The sequence below is a fragment of the Molossus molossus genome, unplaced genomic scaffold, assembly GCF_014108415.1.
Source record: "Molossus molossus isolate mMolMol1 unplaced genomic scaffold, mMolMol1.p scaffold_m16_p_9, whole genome shotgun sequence".
In the NCBI taxonomy this organism is placed as follows: domain Eukaryota; kingdom Metazoa; phylum Chordata; class Mammalia; order Chiroptera; family Molossidae; genus Molossus; species Molossus molossus.
In genome coordinates this window covers 97,779,807-97,801,393 of record NW_023425403.1, presented here as the reverse complement: position 1 = coordinate 97,801,393, position 21,587 = coordinate 97,779,807, and the positions used below count along the sequence as shown (strand labels likewise).

At 40.1% G+C, this 21,587-nt stretch overlaps 1 protein-coding gene and 1 pseudogene across 2 annotated transcripts in view; one reads left to right on the top strand and one right to left on the bottom strand.

Annotated features, from left to right (window-relative positions):
* Positions 1 to 21,587, bottom strand: part of THSD1 (thrombospondin type 1 domain containing 1) — a 35,704-nt gene that overhangs the window by 9,868 nt on the left and 4,249 nt on the right. For both annotated transcript variants that reach the window (XM_036249975.1, XM_036249974.1), the window contains exon 3: positions 17,541 to 18,494. In XM_036249975.1, coding sequence (XP_036105868.1) covers positions 17,541 to 18,494 — 954 coding nt within the window. The remainder of the gene's footprint in view (positions 1 to 17,540; positions 18,495 to 21,587) is intronic.
* LOC118623090 lies at positions 1,407 to 1,500 on the top strand (annotated as a pseudogene).

Genomic DNA, 21,587 nt, shown 5'->3' with positions numbered 1-21,587 from the left:
ATTGGTCAAGGTGGTGCAGGGGAGGTTCTTACACTTAGCATGCCAAAAGCTAGAAGAATGAATAAAAAGGGCCCATGCCAAAAGATAGAAAGATGAATGGATAAGACCTGAGCACACCAAAAGCTAGCAAGATAATTGGATAGAAAAAGGCCCCTCTACCCTATCCCTATTAGAACCACAGGCTTGAACAGGAAGAAGAATGGTCTTGAAGACAGGAGTCTACCTTTCTCCCAGGTCATGGCAGCTAAATAAACTTCTTTCCTTTTTCACTAGCACCTGTCTCACGAGTTTGGCTTTTGTTGTAACAGGGAGCCGAACCTGTGTTTCAGTTACAAAACTTGATTCTGCATTTGTCTGGTAAACTCCACTAGCTCCACCCCCAATAACTCCCTAAGAATAGACTAAGGCAGCTCATGTTCTGCCCAAGGCTCTTTCAGCAGCTGAGTCTTTTGGGCAGTTGAGAGGCTGAGACTGGTTTCAAGGTGCCTGAACCTTTTGGTGGTCTGCCTCAGGCCCAATACTGGTGTTAGCCGGCCTTGGTTTGCAGCATGGCCCCTCCTATATGCATCTAGGCCTAGCACAGGTAGCTACTAAATGCTATAGCTTTATAGCACCTAACAGGTAGCCCCATGATAGTCACAGGCAGCATCTGACATTGACCTATACCAGAGACCCTTCCAAGAGGCCCAGAACACATCTGGTGACCAGTTTCAGACCACAACAGAATACCACCTGATTCACTCAACAAGAAGAATACCCAAATGGGAGGTCTCAGCCTGCACTGGACCCCACTAGGGCAAATCCTGCTCTGTGGGGTCAACCCCTGCACAGCAGATTGTATGCTGTAGTGGTGGCCAATCCTCACAGCCAGGCAGCCTAAAGGTCAGTCCCACCCACAGATGCGCCATCAGCAATCAAGGCTCAACTATAATAGGAAGTCACATATAACCCACACAAGGGACATTCCTAAAGTGCCTGGCTAAGGTGATCAGAAAGTCTGTGACACTGGGCACCACAAGACACCTACTACATAAGGCTATACTGCCAAGACTGGGAAACAGTCTAATACAAACAGTCTAAAACAGTCTTCTAATACATGGAAACAAAGACAAAGAAGCAGCCAAAATGAGGAGAATAATAAATATGTCCCAAATGAGAAAACTGGAGAAGCATCCAGAAAGAACTAAGTGAAATGAAGACTAGAAGTCTACCAGACCCAGAAATAATAACACTGGTTATACGCAAAACACTAGTTGGCAAGAATATATACACCCCTAAGTTAACTGCAGCATTATTTACAATAGCCAAGATATAGAAGCAAACAAGTGCCCCCCAATAGATGATTAGATAAAGAAGTGGTACATATATCAGTGGGATATTACTTGGCCATAAAAAACAATGAACTCGTGCTCACTTCGGCAGTACATATACTAAAACTGGAACAATACATGACCCCTGCGCAAGGATGACACACAAATTTGTGAAGTGTTCCATATTTTCAAAAAATAAAACAAAACAAGGAACTCTTACCCTACTTCAGCATAGATGGACCCAGACAGTATTATGCTAAGTGAAATCAGTCAGTCAGAGAAAGACAAATACCACATGATTTCACTTACATGAGGAATCAAACAAACAAAATTAATGAATGGACAAACTAGAAAACAGACTGACAGTTGCCACAGGAGAAGGGTTTTGGGGAATTGGTAAAAAAGCGAAAGAGATTAAATACAAATAGGTAGTTATAAAACACTCATAGGGATGTAAAGTACAACATAGGGAATATATTCAGTAATATTGTTAATAACTACAAGCCAGGTGGATACACTAAATATCAGGGGGGAACACTTTGTAAAGCATATGACTGGTCTAACCATTATGCTATATATCTGAAAATAATACTGAATGCTATCTGTAATTGAAAAAAGATACATGGGGGAAAAAAACACTGGTTATAAGGGTGCTCAAGAAACTTAGAACAGCAACAAAGAAATAGTAAGCATAAAGAAAAATTAAGATAACAAAAAAAAGAACCAGTCATAAATGAAGAATACAATAACCAAAACAAAGAATACACTAGAAGGAATCAACAGTAGATTAGATGAGGCAGATGATCAAGTCAACAATCTAGAAGACAAGGCAGCAGAAAACACCCGTTCAGAAGAGAAAAAAAAAAAATTAATAAGAAGAGTTTAAGGATCTTCTGGGACAACATCAAGCATAACAACATTCACATCATATGGGTATTAGAAGGAGAAGACAGAGAGCAAAGGATTGAGAACCTATTTCAATGAATAATAACTGAAAATTTTCCTAACCTGGTGAAGGAAATAGACATACAAGTCCAGGAAGCACAGAGAGTATCAACCAAGATAAACCCAGAGGCCAACATCAGAACACATCATAAGCAAAATGCAAAGGTTAAAGACAAAGAATCTTAAAAGCAGCAAGAAAAAAACAGTTAGTTACCTAGAAGGGAGCTCCCATAAAACTGTCAGCTGATTTCTCAACAGAAACTTTACAAGCCAGAAGAGATTGGCATGCAATATTCAAAGTGATCAAAAGCAATGACCTACACTGTGGGTAAAAGGCTGCCCACACTACAGGACCCAGAGATGAGGGGGCCAACTGAGAGCCCTTCCAGCTGGCACATGGGTCCTCCCAAAGCCTCCACATTACCCCCTACACAACTAGACATTAAAATAAAGAGAGAGAGAAAAAAAAGCAAGGACCTACAACCAAGATTACCTAGCAGGGATATTTAAAACTGAAGAAGAGATAAAGAGTTTCCCAGACAAGAAAAGGCTAAAGGAGTTCATCACAACCAAACCAGTATTACAAGAAATGTTAAAGGGACTTCTTTATGAAGAAGAAGGGAAAAAAGGAAACATAAATATGAATAATAAAATGGCATTACCTATCAATTACCTATCACTTACCTATCAATAATCACTTTAAATGTAAATGGATTAAGTATTCCAACCAAAGACAGAGTAGATGAATGGATAATAACAAGATTCATACATATGCTGTCTACAAAAAAACCAATTCAGATTTACAGACACACAGAGAGACTGAAAGTAAAAGGACAGAAAAAGATATTTCATGGAAATGGAAACAAAAAAAGCTGGAGGGTGGGCGTGCAATACTTATATCAGACAAAATAAGGCTATAATAAGAGAAAAGGAAGGACATTATATAATAATAATAATAATAATAAAGGAATCAACTGAACAAGAGGATATAACCATTGTAAACATTTATATACCCAACACAAGAGCACCCAAATATATAAAGTAAATATTGATGGGCATAAAGGGAGAGATTGACATCAGTACAGTCATAGTACAGAACTTTAATAATCCCATTGCCATCAAAGACAGATCTGAAAGATGGAAAATCAACAATAAAGCACTGGTCTTAAATGACACATTGAACCAGATGGATTAACTTAATATCCCCTAACCTGCACAATATACATTATTTTCAAGTGCACATAAAACATTTTCCAGAAAAGACATGTGAGGCCACAAAATATGTCTCAATAAATTTAAAAAGACTGAAATCGTGTCAAGCATATTCTCCAACCATGATGGTATGAAACTAGAAATCAATTTCAAGAAGAAAAATGAAAAACACACAAACACAAGGAGGCTAAATTACATGCTACAAAATGGTGATGGATTAACAATGAGATAAAGGAAGAAATAAACATATACCTTGAGAAAAATGAAAATGAAAATAACAACCCAAAATCTATGGAACACAGTGAAAGCCATCCTAAGAGGGAAATTCATAGCAATACAGGCTTACCTCAAGAAACATTTCAAATATATAACCAAATATTACACCTAGATGAACTAGGAGAAAAACAACAGGCAGAGCCCAAAATGAGAAGAAAAAAAATAATAAAGAACAGAGCAGAGAATATGGGGGCGGGCAAAACCAGAGGGAGGGTGAGTGTGTGAGAGAGTGAGCAAGTATGTGAGAGAATGTGTGTGGACGTGAAGGTGGATGACCAAACCCGAGCAGTGCAGAGCCATGGAGCAGAAGGTTCCTGTGCTGTGGACGGAAGCCGCCGGCTACCTCGGTAAGCGGCCCTTCAGGGTGCTAATCCCTGTGCCACGGGGAGATCCCACCATTTTGGAAGATCCCAGGTCTTCCCTGGGAGAAGGCAGTGGGAGCGGCTAGGGCCCAGCAACCTGAGCCTACCAGCACACATGGCACCATCGGACCAGTGGACACTCTGTGTCGACACAGACCAGTGCACAGTAGTGGAGCTCCCAAGATGCCAGTCAGGGAAGTCCCAGACAGCCAGGAACCCAGCACCATCCCCCATAGTAGCAGCCTGATCAGAGTCCGGATACATCCCCAGCAACAGAAGGCTGGGGAGCAGAATCCATTCCCAGGCAACAGAAGCACACAACAGCAGGTGAGACCCATCCCCAAAATCTACAGCAAAAGCTTAGCTGGAGTTGAGCCCCATGGGGCAGCAGGACCCCCCAGCTGCCAGCAGCTGGACCTGCAGCTCCACAGAGGCCTGTGCAGTCCAGTGGCCCACAAGAGCAGTAGGAAGCCAGAGCCCAAGAGAGACTGGTGAGATCCACCTGCCCGCCCGCGGGAACTGCAGGATGCAAAGGCACCAGAGAGGCCTGTGTGACCCAGCAGGGACTGTGTGATCCAGTTACATGCAGGACCTGCGGGGTACTAAAACACCAGAAGGCTTGTGCGACCCAGCAGGGACTGTGCGATCCAGTTACCCACAGAACCTGCGGGGTACTGAAGCACCAGGGAGGCCTGTGCAACCCAGCAGCCCATAACATAAGCATAGTGCCGGGTCCCCAACAGGACTGTGAGATCCAGTTACCCATGAGACCTGCAGGGTGCGGGGGCACCAGAGGCCTGTGAGACCCAGCTTCGCACAAGGTAAGTGCAGAGGATGTGAAAATGGAGGCAAAGTGAATAGAAGCTACACAGACGATCTCCTAGGACCAAACGAGAAGTACAACTAAAATAAAGACAAATCCTTGGAAAAAAGCAACAGAAAAGCAGCAGAACAGGACCATATAACCAGAAACACTGGCAGGATGTGCGGAGGTGAGAGAGGGTGGCAGGCTGAGAGACCACGGACAGCAGCAGAGTTAGCTGTGAGCAGGGCCCTTGGGGAATAAAGACCAAGCCCACTCCACAGCACAGAGAGCCAAGACAGATTGCTAAAATAGCCATAGCCACTCACCTGGGGGCTACGGCAAGGGGAGAGAAGACTGGGCTAAAACTCTGTGGGGACTCCCGGAATTTGGAGGGCACTAAGAGTTTTTGCAGAGTTGCAGCCACAAAAGACAGTGGCCAGTGTGCTACTTCCCCGAGCTGTGGGGGAAAGCAGCAGCCCTTACCCCAGCTTGGAGATTCAGCCTTTCCCAGGTGAGGAAAAGAAATGCAAATTGAGGCTCATTAATAACCAGCATCTATCCCACCCTCTGGAAATCCTCTTATGCAGAACACCAGGGCTACATTCCAAGGCACTGAGTAACTGAGAATACTAGTCACCAGGGTAAATGTTAGAGGATAACTGAACCTTTTCTGGGCTTGCAAATCTACTCAAGAAAGTAAGACTTGACAGTGGTGTGTAACATGGGCCTACCCAGCCTCATCCAAACCCAGTAGAGGGAGCCACAAACAGCAAAACCAACACTCACAGGGAAAATTTGGCAGGCTCCACAACCCAATGAGATAGCCAAAATGGTGAAACAAAGAAACAAGTCCCAAATGAGAGAACAAGAGAACTCTATCGAAGATGAGATCAATGAAATGCAGCTAAATTATCAGAGGTAGAGTTCAGAGCCATTATCTTGGGGAAGCTCAACAGCATGAGTAAGGATATCAGCACCATGAGTAAAGATATAGAAATATTGAAAACCAACCAAGTGGAAATGAAGAATGACATAGCAGATATTAAGAACACATTGAAAGGACTAACCAGCAGAGTAGAGGAAGCTGAGGACCATATCAGTGAATTAGAAGACAGGGTAGAAAAAAAAAAAATCAACCAATCCGAAAACCAAAATCAAAAATCAATTAAAAAACAGGAAGATAGCTTAAGAGAACTGTGGGACAACTGAAAACGTAATAACATTCGCATCATAGGAGTCACTGAAGAGGAAGAAAAAGGGCAAGGGTTAGAGAATATATTTGAAAAAATAGTGACAGAAAACTTTCCTAACTTGCTGAAGAATGAAGGCATTCAAGTTCAAGAAGCACAGAGAGCCCCAAGTCAAAAGAACCCAAACAGGCGCACACCAAGAAACATGGTCATTAAAATGCCAAAAATTAAAGACAAAGAGAGAATCCTAAAGGCAGCAAGAGATAAGCAACAGGTTACCTACAAAGGAACCCCCATAAGGCTCTCAGCTGACTTCTCAACAGAAACACTACAGGCATGCAGTAATCAAGGTCATGAAAAACAAGGATCTGAATCCAAGACTACTCTATCCAGCAAGGCTATCATTCAAAATAGAAGGTCAAATAACGAGCTTTCCAGACCAAAAGAAAAGGCAAAGGGAATATATTAACACCAAACCAGCACTGCAAAATATGCTAACAGAACTGTTGTAATTAGTACAAGAAATAGAAAAAATATATATAACCACACTAAACAGAAATGGCAATAAATAAGTACATATCAATTATCCCCTTTAATGTGAATGGTTTGAATGCTCCCATAAAAAGACACAGAGTAGCTGACTGGATAAGAAAGCATGACTCACATATATGTTGTTTCCAAGAAACACACCTCACAACAAAAGACTCACATAGGTTGTAAGTGAAGGGATGAAAAAAAAATCTTCCAAGCAAACGGAAAGAAAAAAAAAAAAAAGCTGAGGTAGCAATACTCATATCTGATAAAGTAGATTTCAAAAAGGCCATAACTAGAGACAAAGAAGGCCACTACATAATATTGAAAGGATCTATCCAACAAGAAGATATAACCTTTGTAAACATATATGCACCCAATATAGGAGTACCAACATATATTAAAAATCTTCTGGGGAACTTCAAAGGAGAAGTCAACAGCAATACAATCATAGCAGGGGATTTCAGCACCCTGCTGACATCACTGAATAGATCTGCTAGACAAAAAATTAACAAGAAAACACAGACTCTAAATAAAGCACTAGATCAAATGGATTTAACAGATATCTACAGAGAATTACACCCCAAAACTGCAGAATTCACATTCTTCTCAAGTGCACATGGGACATTCTCAAAGATAGACCACATGTTAGGGCACAAAATAAGTCTCTATAAGTTCAAGAAGATTAAAATCATATCAAGCATCTTCTCAGATCACAATGTCATGCAACTAGAAAACAACTGCAAGAAAAATATTTGTTCAGGATTTTGTCTGCAAAGACATTTGAACACATGGAGACTAAATAACATGCTATTGAACAATGAATGGGTTACCATGGAAATCAATGAAGAAATTAAAAACTTCCTGGAAACCAATGAAAATGGACACACAACAACACAAAATCTATGGGATGCAGCAAAAGCAGTTCCGAGAGGGAAGTTCATAGCACTCTAGGTCTACCTCAAGAAGCAAGAAAAAAATTTTAATAGACTATCTAACCTCACAACTTTTAGAACTAGAAAGCAAACAAAAAGAAAACCTGAGAACAAGTAGAAGGAAGGAAATAGGAAAGATCAGAGCAGACATAAATGACATGGAGACCAAAAAAAAAAAAAAACAATTCAAAGGATCAGTGAAACAAAGACCTCGTTCTCTGAGAAGAAAAACAAGATTGATGGACCCTTAGCTAGGCTCACCAAGAAAGAAAGAGAACCCAAATACACAAAACCAGAAATGAAAGAGGAGAAAAAATAACTTACACCACAGAAATACAAAGGATTGTGAAAAAATATTATGAACAATTATACGGCAACAAATTCGACAATCGAAGCAAAATGGACAAATTTCTAAAAACACAGTCTCTCAAAACTGAACCAGGAAGAGATAGAAAATGTGAACAGACCAATAACAACAAAAGAAATTGAAGAGGTAATCAAGACTCTTCCAGCAAACAAAAACCCAGGCCCGGAAGGCTTCATGTGGGAATTTTACTAAACATTCAAAGAAGAACTAATAGCATTCTCCTCAAACTATTTCAAAAAATTCTAGAAGGAAGACTTCCAAACTCGTTCTATGAGGCCAGCATAATTCTAATTCCAAAACCAGAAAAAGGCACTACAAAGAAAGAAAACTACAGACCAATCAATATCCCTGATGAATATAGATGCCAAAATCCTGAACCAAATACTAGCAAATCGGATCCAGCAATACACCAAAAAACTTATTCACCATGACCCAGTGGGATTCACCCTAGGAATGCAAGGCTGGTACGATATTCGCAAATCAATAAATGTGATACACCACATAAACTAAATGAAAGATAAAAATCATATGACCCTATCAATAGATGATGAAAAAGCATTTGACAAAATCCATCACGCATTTCTGATAAAAACGCTCAGCAATCTGGGAATAGAGGGATCATATCTCAACATAATAAAAGCCATACATGAAAAACCTGCAGCCAACATCATACTCAATGGGCAAAAATTAAAAGCATTTCCCTTAAGAACAGGAATAAGACAAGGATGCCCACTTTCGCCACTCTCATTTAACATAGTACTGGAAGTCTTAGCCACAGCAATCAGACAGGAAGAAGTCATAAAAGGGATCCAAATGGGAAAGGAGGAAGTGAAACTGTTATTATTCGCAGATGACATGATACTATACATAGAAAACCCCAAAGACTGCATCAAAAATTTACTAGACTTAATAAATGAATTTGACAAAGTAGCAGGATCCAAAATTAACGTCAAGAAACCGATTGCCAAAAGAAACAACCATCAAAATGGAAAGACAACCCACTGTATGGGAGAACATCATTGCCAATGATACATCAGATAAGGGGTTAATTTCCAAAATATACAGAGTACTCATACAACTCAACAAAAGGAAGACAAAGAACCCAATTAAAAAATGGGCAGAGGAACTAAATAGACACCTCTCCAAACAGGACATACAAATGGCAAAGAGACATATGAAGAAATGCTCAACATCACTAATCATCAGAGAGATGCAAATTAAAACAACAATGAGGTATCACCTCACACCTGTCAGAATGGCCGCCATCAACAAATCATCAAACAACAAGTGTTGGCGAGGGTTTGGAGAAAAGGGGACTCTAGTACACTGCTGGTGGGAATGCAGACTGGTACAGCCGCTGTGGAAAAAAATATGGTGTTACCTCAAAAAAATAAAAATTGAACTTGCATTTGACCCTGTGATCCCACTTCTAGGAATATACCCTAAGAAGCCTGAGATACCAATCAGAAAGAATATATGTACCCCCATGTTCATAGCAGCACTATTTACAATAGATAAGATCTAGAAACAGCCCAAGTGTCCATCAGTAGACAAATGGGTAAAAAAGCTGTGGTACATATACACAATGGAGTACTACGCAGCTGTAAGAAAGAAAGATCTCTTATCCTTTGAGACTACATGGAGGGACCTGGAAAGTATTATCCTAAACGAAACAAGCCAAACAGAGAAAGACAAGTATAATATGATCTCACTTATTTGTGGAATATAATGAACATAACAGTCTGAGGAATGGGGTAGTCCCAGAGACGTGGAAGTAGGATACAGACTGACAATCCCCAGTAGAGAGGGTGGTGGGGGATTGATAAACCACAGAACTTATATGCATGTGTGCATGAATAATAGACATGGACAACAAAACTGGGGACAGTTTGGGGAAGGAAGATGAGGGAGGAATCAGTGGGGGAAAAAGGAGAAACATCTGTAACAAAAATAAATTAATTAATTTTAAAAAAGAAAGAAAAAACATAGGATGGATTGAAGAAATATAAAACTAGCAAGATGACAGCTCTTAATCTAACCACTTAATGATTACATTAAATTTAAATAATAAAAATACATCAGTTAAAAGACAGAGATTGTGAGTTTGTGTTAAAAAAAAGTATGACCAAACTATATGCTATTTAAAAGAAAGGATGGAATAATTTATACCTTGTGAACATTAAGGAAAACAAAACTGTTTTTGTACATAACAGACATTTCTCCCAAGAGGACATACAAATGACCAAGAGTTACATGAAAAAAAATACTTGACTTCACTAGCTATTAGGTAAATGCAAATCAAAACTACAATGAGATACCTGTTAGAATGGCTATTATCCACAAGACAAGTAATAACAAGTATTGGAGAGGTTGTGGAGAAAAAGGTATCTCATTCATTGCTAGTGGGAATGTAAACTGGTACAGACACTATGGAAAACAGGATGGAGTTTCCTGAAAAAAATTATAAATAGAGTTACCATATGACCCACCAATTCCTCTTCTGGGTATCCAACCAAATTTTTGAAAACATCTATTCTCAAAGATACATGCACCCCTATGTTCTCTGCAGCATTATTCATATTGGCCAAGACATGGAAACAACCAAAGAGTCCTTCAATAGATGATTAGATAAAGAAGATGTCCTAAGCAAAACAAACCAATCAGAGAAAGACAAATTTCACATGATCTCACTTATCTATGGAATATAATGAACAAAACAAACTGATTAAAAAATCCAGAGACATAGAAATAGGGTACAGACTGACAAACCTCAGAAAAGGAGGTGGGAGGGAAGGAAGAGATAAACCACAGAACTTATATGCATGTATGCGTAACCACAGACATAGACAGCAATGTTGGGGACAGGGCAGAGTGGGGTGGCATAAGAAGGAAGGTTTCAATGGGGGAAAAGGAGAAACATCTGTAACAAAATTAATTAATTTAAAATAATTTTAAAAATATTTCCAATGGAGTACTAAAAAAAAAAAAAAGATGTGGTACATATATACAATAGAATACTACTCAACCATAAGAAAAGATGAAATATTGCCATTTGCGACAACATGAATGGACCTTGAGAATACCATGCTAAGCAAAATAAGTCAGAAAAAGCTAAGAACCATATTATTTCATTTATATGTGGTATATAAAACTGAAACTCATGGACACCGACAATAGTATAGTGGTTTACAGAGGGAAGGGGTTAAGAGGATAGTAAAGGGGGCCAAATATATGGTGACAGAAGATGCTATGACTCTGGGTGGTAGGCACACAATGTAATATACAGATGATGTATTACAGAATTCTATACTTTAAACCTATATAATCTTATTAACCAATGTTTCCCCAATAAATTTAATTTTTAAAAGATTTTAAGAAAAAAAAACTGGAGGGCTATATTAATATCAGACAAAATAAGACTACAGAACAAGAAATATTATCAGTGATAAAGAGGAAAGGGTCAACTCAGCAAAGAGGTTTAAGCTTTAACAACCCTAAATGGAGCTATACCTAACACCAGAGCTTCAAAATACATACAAAACACTCTCGTAATAGTTATTATTGAGTGATAAATGCTAACTTTTCTTCCAAGCATATATGCAATCACTGACAGATAAAATGATTGAACAGTCCCCTATAAAGAATTACACTAAGTCTCTTCTCTATCAGCACCCATCCAACCCCAAGACACAACAGTAGACCTAGCCAACTAGTCATGCTAACACTAGGCTCCAAAACACCTCTGCATAAAGGTCTCTCTTCATCCTTCATGAGCAAAATCTTACACTGCAGTCAAAGGTATACAAAGCACTACAAAAACAAGAAGAGCATGTAAGGCAGATACATTCTCAGGTGAGCTAAGTGGTGCAATTTTTGGAATGAGTCATGGAATATAAGTTCTTTACAGCAATTAAAAGTCTCCTGGACTTACGCAAGAGTTCCTGGACCAACATAAACTGAGGTGTGGTAATTTTGTTCCATCCAGAGGTTCAACTGAACATGATATTGGTTTTATGCCTCCCAAATCACACTGCAATTCCTCAAATGGCAGAACAATGAGCCAGCTTTGTCCTCAAGCTTCAGAGCTGTTCAGACACTAAGCCCCAGCACTTCCAGAGCTTTGGAAATCTGATACTAACGTCTCTTGAGTTAAAGTGTTGTGATTTATTTTTTAAAAATCTACTGGGAATTCCACTACTGTGAAATCTAAATTGAAAACTAAGTCAATGTATAGTTTATTCTTCTCTTGTGCTCACATTTAAGACCACAAAATGTAGAAATACAAAAGCTAAGTCCTTTGTTATTCTTTCTTAACTCTTCTATACTTTACATAAATATAATTTACTTAAATACATAAAGTCATTTGTCAAACTAAAACCAAAAATTCTATTAATGGGGGCCAGAAAAAAAAAAAAAGTTTTGATGAAAGGATGAATCTTAATGTCAAAAATGTCATTTTGAAATGTTTTGTCTTTTTCCCTTAAACATAAAATCATGGTTTGGAAGATAACCAACAATAGAAAAAATTATTATTTAAGCTAAGTTTTATGTGTTTTTATTTCTACACTAAATTTACTCAAATAAAGCAATGGAAAAATTTAATCAGGCAACTTTTTAAAAATGCTTTAAGTAACTCTACCTGTTCCCTGAACATTTCTGCTAATAACTTTGAGGAAAATATTTGGTAAAATGGGAACTCATTAGATAACTGCAGTTCATGTATTAGAAATGAAAAGCAAGATGACCAATATTCCAAAAGTCTTACTTCATGAATAAAAGGTTTTGTTTTGTTTTGTTTTGTTTTTTTGTGCATACATATGCTCACACTACATAACAAACCTGTTTGGCCAGGACAAATGCCTTTCTGGCCACTATAGAAAATATTAATTCTAAATAAGCAAAATTTGTCTGGAATGGGGAATGGGAGATTTGTTTCCACCTCCAAGACTATCTGAAGTAATACAACCTATGAAATATTCATATCTGTGAAACATTTTGCTCAAGAGACTAAGGTAACTAAACAAAGAATGCTTATAGATAAGTAGCTAAAAGTAGCAGTAGGAGCAAAGGCACCAGGATAGGCAGTTCAGACAGTCCATGCACAGACCTTTCACACAGGCTCACTCATATGGGATGAATTGTGCTTATGCCTGGGCCAGTGGACTCCAAAGTGAGTTACGTGTCTTTAAGAGTGGTGTGAACAGCACAAGATGAACCAGTAAGGAGAAAAATATCAGAAATTGTTTTCAACTTAAGAGCTTTATATTATTAAAGTGGTTAAGCCCCTTAGCCACCACTAACATTAGGCAAGTTACTTAACCTTTCTGTGCCTCCATTTCTTCACCTATAAAATTGACAATACAATAAACCTAACTCATAGGGTTGTTATGTGAATTAAATGGGTTAATATTCATAAAGCATTTAGAACAGTGCCTGAGCAAAGCAATCACTGTATCAGTGTGAGCTGTATTGTGTCAGATGGTCACAAACAGTATGTCAGATACCCTAAAGGAATCCTGGAGGAAGAGGAGTTCCACTAGTTGAAGGGTTTACTGGTTCACTTTCAGAGAATTGTGAAGTATTAAAGCAACCAGTGGTCTGCTCCTATGAACTTTTTAATATTTTCTAATTTTAGGTAAACTCACAAAGTGGACAAAGTGGTTTAAAAACATTCTGGCAAAGAAGTAAAAATAATACTATTATTGCAAGCACCTGAAAATTAAAACAAAATGACAGAGGTAACTATTCCTTTCTTGGTAAAAAAAAAAAACAAAAAAAAAAACAACTCTTGTTCAGTCATTATGAAGGAAAAACAAGACCATGTAATCAGTGACACAAGAAGACAGCCAAAAATTTTAAATTATCAAGAAAACTGTGTTAATTATACATTATTTTTATTTGCCCCCCCCCCGAAAAAAAACTGTGAATATGAATTTATACCCTTGATCATTAATTGCAACTTTGCCCTAAATACATTTTTTGCCTTAAGATACAGGGTCCATACTCCCTGGCTGAAACCCTTGGGGCAGATGTGTTCAGAATTTAGAATTTCTCAATTCAGATTTCTGTAAGTTATTACAGTGCCTGTGCTATATATCACCAACACTCCCCTAGCAGGATCTCAGGCAGCATCCTATAACCAACACATTAACATATCTGCAGAGGAAAATGTAAATTTCCTCACTAAGTAGGATAAATGAAGATCATAAATAATCATTTTTGACAACATCTATTATATATTTGCTGTAAATTGTCATTTACAGAGTATCTTAAGGTCCTAAGACAAACCTACCGTACACATTCTTATTCCATTTTCAAAAACAACTAATAAGAAATTCAGTAGAGTTGGTGGCTCACATAAGTCACAGTAAGTTCAGTGGGGTCCCTGAATTAAGCCATTAGTCAAAAAAGACAGTCTTTACTGATGAGAGCTGACAATTATTTAAATGGAAAATTAAAAGAAGAAAATGTGATTCAATCATATATATATTTTTATACTAAAAACATGGAAAGGCACTGAGGTTCCTATCACTAGCATAAATTTCACAATCAGTCTGAGTCAAAGCCACCGCTGGGCAGCCACACAGAAAATCTGGGGTCTCCAGGAGCATTTAGCCCCTGCAGGTACTGCTTCCAGTTGTGTCTGGTTGCTGCAGCCCCCAGGGAGCCCCTGGCCATCCTCAGCCTGGACGTACAGAGAACCAGTCCCAGCTCTGCCCCTTTCTAGTGTCTTCCCCCCACGGCTGTGGAGGAAAACCCAGTTGTTAGACAATGATTGGAAGAATCTGGGGAAAGTCCAAAAGCTGGGAGAACCAAGGTAGATTTCCAGTGCCTTTCATCAAATGGCCCAAATATCTTTACTCCCCTTGGTTTGTTTCCATTAAATTAAATTAGAATTTTTTTTCTCTTAACAAGTAACTTCTGAAAAGGCAAGCACATCTTGAACGATTTTTAATGAGTTTAACGTAATTATTTTTCAACTAACATGAGACTAGCCACATCTGAGTTCAATATTCAGTTTAATAAACACGTATTAAGCACCCCTTAATGTGGTAGGCATATTAAGTGAGCCAAATAAAGACTGTAAATAGCTTTGTGGCAGCACAGGTTGACTTTTGCCACCAAATGAGAGTCCCCAATCTGGGGGTGAGGTAAAGAAGGGGTAAGGGCATCAGGGAAGAAAGACCTTGAACAAGCAATAACAGAAATGATGTCGAGAGATTAACTAAGGACAGCGTGCCAGCTTACAGCAAGGCAATTTAACTAGTCTGGGTTGAGAAAGAGTAACCCAAGTGAAGACTTGAGGGATGGGTTAATGTTAACCAGGTTAAGGTGGGGCAAGGCTGTTCCAGGCTCCAGCCAAGTGACCACAGGGTGGGGAGTCGGGCCATGGAGCACCTTGTGGGTTCTCATCCTCCTGTCAAGCCTGGTGCCTGAGAGGCTTTAAGCAGGGGAACAGCCTCAGCTGGCCGGAACTGTAAACAACCCCTCTGGCTGCACTGCGAATGCGGTGGGAGGAGGACAGTCAGGAGTCTGTTGCAGGAGTGAAGGGAAGGAAAATCTGGGGTCTCCAGGAGCATTTAGCTCCTGCAGGTACTGCTTCAACCAACTGGTGTCACTGAAACTGGGGAGACTAGAGTGATACCGACATTCAGAAGTTCTTTGAGGAGAGAACATCACAGGACACAGTAAATTATTTATAGGAAGAAGGTGAAGAAGAGGAAGACTCCTGGGTTTTTGTTTTGAACAATGATTGGGTGGTAGAGTCCTGTTGAGGAGCAGGGTTGAGGGGTAGGGTGAGTCCAATTCCAGGTATGTCACTTTTGAGGTGCCTCAGGGACTTCTGAGGGGTGACAGCTATTCAGACACTTGAATGTAGGGGAGAGATGACAACCTGGAGTCACCAGCATCAGGATAGTAACCACCCAGCACACATAAAGACTAAGAAAAGCAGACAAGATGCAGACGTCTGACACGTAGGAGATAAGACGAGGTGGAACTGGCAGGCCACGGAGACCATGAGACAGCTGGCAGGCAGGAGGCAAACAGCAAGTGTGACATCACTGACTTGAAGTCAATGAAGATACAGACTGAAAAACATCCAGGGATTTGGGGACCTGGAAGTCATCCACTGGCTGCTATAATGAGAGCATTTTCAGGGGAGGAGGTGTGAGTTTGGAGTGAGTTCAAAAGTTAATGTGAGGTGAGGAAATGAACCCCAAAGTATAAATGACTTTTTCAAGAACCTGGGCTATAGAAGGAAGAAGAGTTAAGAGGGTAATTTCTGAGAAAGAACCAGGTGGTGAGGAATGATTTTGTTTTGTTTTTAGATAAGAGAGTTTCAAAGTTGATGGGAATAAGCTGGTAAAGAAGGGACAGAGAGGATAATGATTGACAGAAGGTTCCTGAAATGGGCAGAGGCGGGGCTCCACAGTGGAGGGGAGGGCTGGCTTTGCACGGGAGGAATGACGCATATTCCCCAGTGACAGCAGAAGGTGAAGAGGATGGGACTGATACCTATGGACTCAAAGAGGTTTTGGTGGGGGGTGAGGGAGCTCATACCTTATGGCTTCCAGCTGCTCGGTGTGGTAGGAGGTAAATTCATCTCTGAGAGGTAACCAAGGGCAGAGGTGAGGTTTGAGGGAAGCAAGCAGAGGAGGTGAAAAGAGCAGTTGTGGAAAACAGAAGCAGAGTCAGCCAGGGCGCCTCGCTGGGTACAACCATGGGCCCGGCTGACGGTGGAGGCGTGACCCTCCCCCATACTGGACTGGGTGCTATCTTCTCATGAAGCTTTGCTGCAGTGGGTGGCCAGCAGTTGGCTGGATCTGCACAGACCTTGGCCATGGCCTGGCAAGTACATTAGAAGTACAACAAAGCAGAGTTTGGGGTGTGGGCAGGAGAGTGATTGATGGGATGGGCCACATAATCTGAGCTTCAGAGATGTAAATGCAAGCAGGGAAATGGCCAGTGAGTGGGCAGACAGTCAAAGGAAAGGGACTTCTAAGGAGAGAAAGTGGGTGAATCTGGATCAATAAACACTTGTAGTTACAAAGATGCTGGAGGTTTGGGCTGTCAAGGGGCATGCAGCTAAGTGGAGATGAAGACAGAAGCAACATGTAAGCAAACCAACCTCCGTCAGGTTAACCTTTGCCAAGACCAGGCTTGCACCCAGGAAAAGAGAAAGATATGTAAAGACAGGCATGGGGCATGGATGGAATTGTAATAACCCCAATTCTTTGTGATTAGGTAGGGCATTATGCAAAGAATTCAGAACTTGAAGTTTTTAGAAATCTTGCTTTGAAATTTCATGAAAGCAGCTTCATTCTTATAATGAAGGACTTAAGAGGAAAAAGACATGCTCAGCTGGAGCAAGCCAGCAAGTTACTAAATACAGCTTGGAATTTAGATTTGAATTCTGATCACACCTGCCGTGGACTTGCCATATGATGTAATAACAGCTAATGTTTATTAGTGCCACTATGACATGTGATCCATAAAAATGATAATATAGTTCATAGAAAATTAAGCTCACCCAAATTCAAAATAATAATTTTGACTGCATAAAGGGATCAATTTGATTTTTAAAAATTTAAATCTCAATACCAACCTATATTTCTCTGAATTATCATGCACTCTTTCTCCTTTGTGGAAAACTGGCTTCTGCTTGAAATGCCAAAGTCAAAGCAGTATTTATTCCTTCCCATGTCGAACAAAGTGCAGTTAAACACTGTTCTCCTCTGTCCCAAAGGCAAGCTGTTTTCAGCCAGCCGCATGGTCCTTTCCCCAGGACGTCTGGGAGCCTCCTTGAAGACGGCAATCACTCCTTGGACGAAGATGCATGGAGGGGGTAGCACCATCACCTCCACCCCAGACGCACATGTGAGTTCTGGCACCATCACCAGTTTGTATCCAAATTTCTGGGCCAGGTCAATGGGTCCTACAGAGGTAATGACTGAGTCTTGGCCAACGAGCTTCAGCACCACAGTGACATAGGCTTCTGGCCCCACAGGTGCACAGCCAAACTCAATCCACTGACCTTGAGAGAGTTCTGTCTTCTTGCTGGTTCTTATCTCTAGTGGTTGTCCCTGACTTGTTCCTGCCTCGGGAAGACTGTTGGTGAAGATGACATCCACCAAGATGTCAGGCTTGTCCACAGGGAATAGGCATAGTGGTTGACTGGTGAAAAGGCCCACCTGGAAGGTGCCTTCTGCTGCCTTGGATGTCCTATTCAGATCAACATGAAAGTCAGGCCATTCCACCTTCAAAAAGGCACTTTTCTCTGAAGTGCTGCTGTCTGTCATGCCCTGAGTCATCATGAACCAGTAGTCACCAGCCTCCTTGAAGTAGAAGCATTCAAACTCAAGTGTCCCCTGGGACTGGTTGGTCAGGAGGTATTTGGTGGTCACAGTCTGATTGGTGTTAGCCTCCAGCAACAGCACAGATACATTCCTCAGTGTCCCATTAGCGCCATCAAAATACTGAAAATCCACAGACACTGTGGTGTTGCTTAGTGCTACATGTCCTGGCTCTCCTAAGAGGAGATATTCGGCTTCTCCAAGAACTGAAATGAAACAGTCAGAATGGGGTTTACAAAGGTACACTTGAGCAGCACTATTGGACACAGCAAAGAAAAAAATCATATAAACACAAGGGAAGTCTGAAGTGAGCCAAGGATGATAGAAAATGATGTGAGTGCTCATTCTGGGAACAGGGCACTGTTTCCACTTTAAAGTGGCTTTGTCTCTTTAGCGGCATCTTTAATGATTATGATTAAGATAGTGATACTCTGAATTCATAACATTCAATAATGTAATATGTCTGCAATGAAATTCTATAAAGCAAGAGTAACAATTTACAATTCTCAAGATGAAAATCTAATACCTCACTTTTCTCATTTTAATTATATTCTGGTGTTCAGATAATTTGGGGAAATGAATTTACAGTGAGGTGACAGAAAGCTTGGTTTATTTTTTTTAAATATGTTTTTATTGATTGTGGATAGAAAGGGAGAGTGAGTGAGAGAAACTTTGATCAGTTGCCTCACATATGCACCCCGGCCGGGGACTGAACTGGTAACCTGGGCATGTGCCCTGACCAGGAATTGAACTGGTGACCTATCAGTGCACGGGATAATATTCAACCAACCGAGCCACACCAGCCAGGCCAGAGAAAGCTTGGTTTAAATGATATAATATAAACTGCTCTATATTATTCAAAATGTAAGACCCTAAATATACTTCAAAACTTTTTTTTGTTAATCCTCACCCAAGGTATACTTTTTCCACTGATTTTTAGAGAGAGCAGATGAGAGAGAGGAAGGTAGAGAGAAAAAGAAAATCAATGTGAGAAAGACACATTGATTGGTTGTCTCCTGAAACACAGGTTATGTGCCATTGACAGGGAATCAAACCCACAACCCTTCGGTGTGTGGAACAACGCTCTAACCACTGAGCAAAAACGACCAGGGCCAAAATTATTATTTTCAGATATTCAAGACAAGTATTTTGTTGGACATTTTCACCATAAAGAAACCAGTGCTGCCCTGGCTGGTTTGGTTCAGCGGTTAGAGCGTCAGCCTGCAGTCCAGAGAAACCCAGATTCAGTTCCTGCTAAGGGCACGTACCTTGGTTGCAGTCTGTCCCTGGCCCTGGTTGGTCGTGCGGGTGGCAGTCACTCAGTGTGTCCCTTTCACATCGATGTTTCTCTCTCTCTCTGTTCCTCTCTCTCCCTCCTATTCTATCTGAACAAAAAATGGAAAAATGTTCTCGAGTAAGGATAAAAAAAGAAAAAAAGAAACCAGTGCCCTTGGTTTATATGAGGCAGAAATTTTTAGACAAATAAGAAATGTTGACACTGTTCTCCATGGGTCATCCAAAGAAAGAGTGAAACTTTATGAAATAGCTAGGCTTGTTCTTGGCAATTTTAATGACATTACAGCAACAGAAAAGAGACCCATCAGAACAGCTGAAGTAAAGACTGGAAAAAACACAAACACAGAGAACCTTTGTTTTTGTTTTGAACCCCATCCAAATACTTATCAAAGGAGACAGAATTTGGCAATGCAACAATCGGCTGGCCTGTGGCTAGGGTAAGAAACAATTCTAGGTTTAGGGGACTGCAGTGCCCTTATGGTTTGAAAAGCAACATGTGTAAGTATGAATTCATTTATCCTACTATGTATACCTCATATGTATACCATACGTACATGCTCTATCATATATAGGTCCAAAGGGCCTCAATGTGTTGTTTGGACTGGCAGTCTTTAAATCTACCCTTACATGTATCCAATCAATGATTATTAGAATCAGCACATGAATATATTAGCACATAGAAATTTGGGTTGTTTTGGTTTTTTTGCATTTATCTTCAGACAGAGTGGGACGGGGGCGGGGGGGGAGAGAAACATCAGTGTGAGAGAGAAACATCAATTGGTTGCCACCTGCACCCAGGGACAAACTGCAACCAAGGTGCATGCCCGTGGCTGGAATCGAACCTGGGACTCCTTGGTCCGCAGCCCGATGCTCTAACTGCTGAGCCAAACCGGCCAGGGCTGGGGACTTTCTTTTAATTAACTCTGCACTTCTTCCATTTCTTATTGAAGATGAGGTGAAATAAGAGATATAAAACTTGGATAGTCCTGAATGCTTGGTCACCACTTGCTTGAAAACCTTGATTGGATAAAGTTTTTTTTTGTTGTTGTTGTTTTTTAATTTATTTAGTCAAAATAGAAGTTGAGGAATATTTTCTTTCCGATGGAGACAATTCAAAGTTAAGGTTGAAAAGGTGGCTGATTCTGGTGCAGCTTGTGTGCTGGTTCATAGCTGAACTGGTACCATTTTGTGAACAGGTGGCTAAACAGACTCCAGTGCTTGCTGGATTAAGATTAAGAGGCATACATACACCACTTAGTTACCTAATGAAAGCCTGTTGTCAATGATAGGGATTGTCAGTGAGGCAGATCGAATTCTGATTTGATGGCAGCCAATCAATGAAAGACATACATGCCCAGTTGAAAATGAAGAAAAAAGATACAGTGGGTTCCAGAACAGTGTACTAAAGAGAGAGCTGACTGCTTTACTCTACAGCTCTTGCTTTTGCATACAAGAATACAATTTCATTTAGAAAACTACAATTTGATTGTATACCATCCTGACTCCTATGGTATAGTTTTCTCTATTCTTTCATTCCCTCTCCCCATTCCTTTATTGTCTTTAAAAAAACTGATATCTCAATATAAACATGTTGCTTAAAAAAATAAACCTAATTGGTAATGGTATATTTGATCAACATCAAATGGAGAGGGGGAAATAAAAACCCAGATCTATGAAAATACCTCCTCTTCCATTAGTAGCCTGTGCATTCAATTTCCATGCTCTGTGCTCTATTTTATGCTCATTCAATTTTTTATTTCCCAGTAAGATATTTTGTGCTCGACAATGACAAACATCCATGGCCAAGGCTGGGTAGCTCAGTTGGTTAGAGCATCATCCCAATACGCCAAGGATGCAAGTTTGATTCCTGGTCAGGGCACATATAAGAATCAGCCAATGAATGCATACATAAGTGTGTCTCTCTCTCCAAAATCAATCAATAAATATTTTTAAAAACAATGACAACATCCTTGCAGACTTTATTTAAATGGAAGACTTTGATG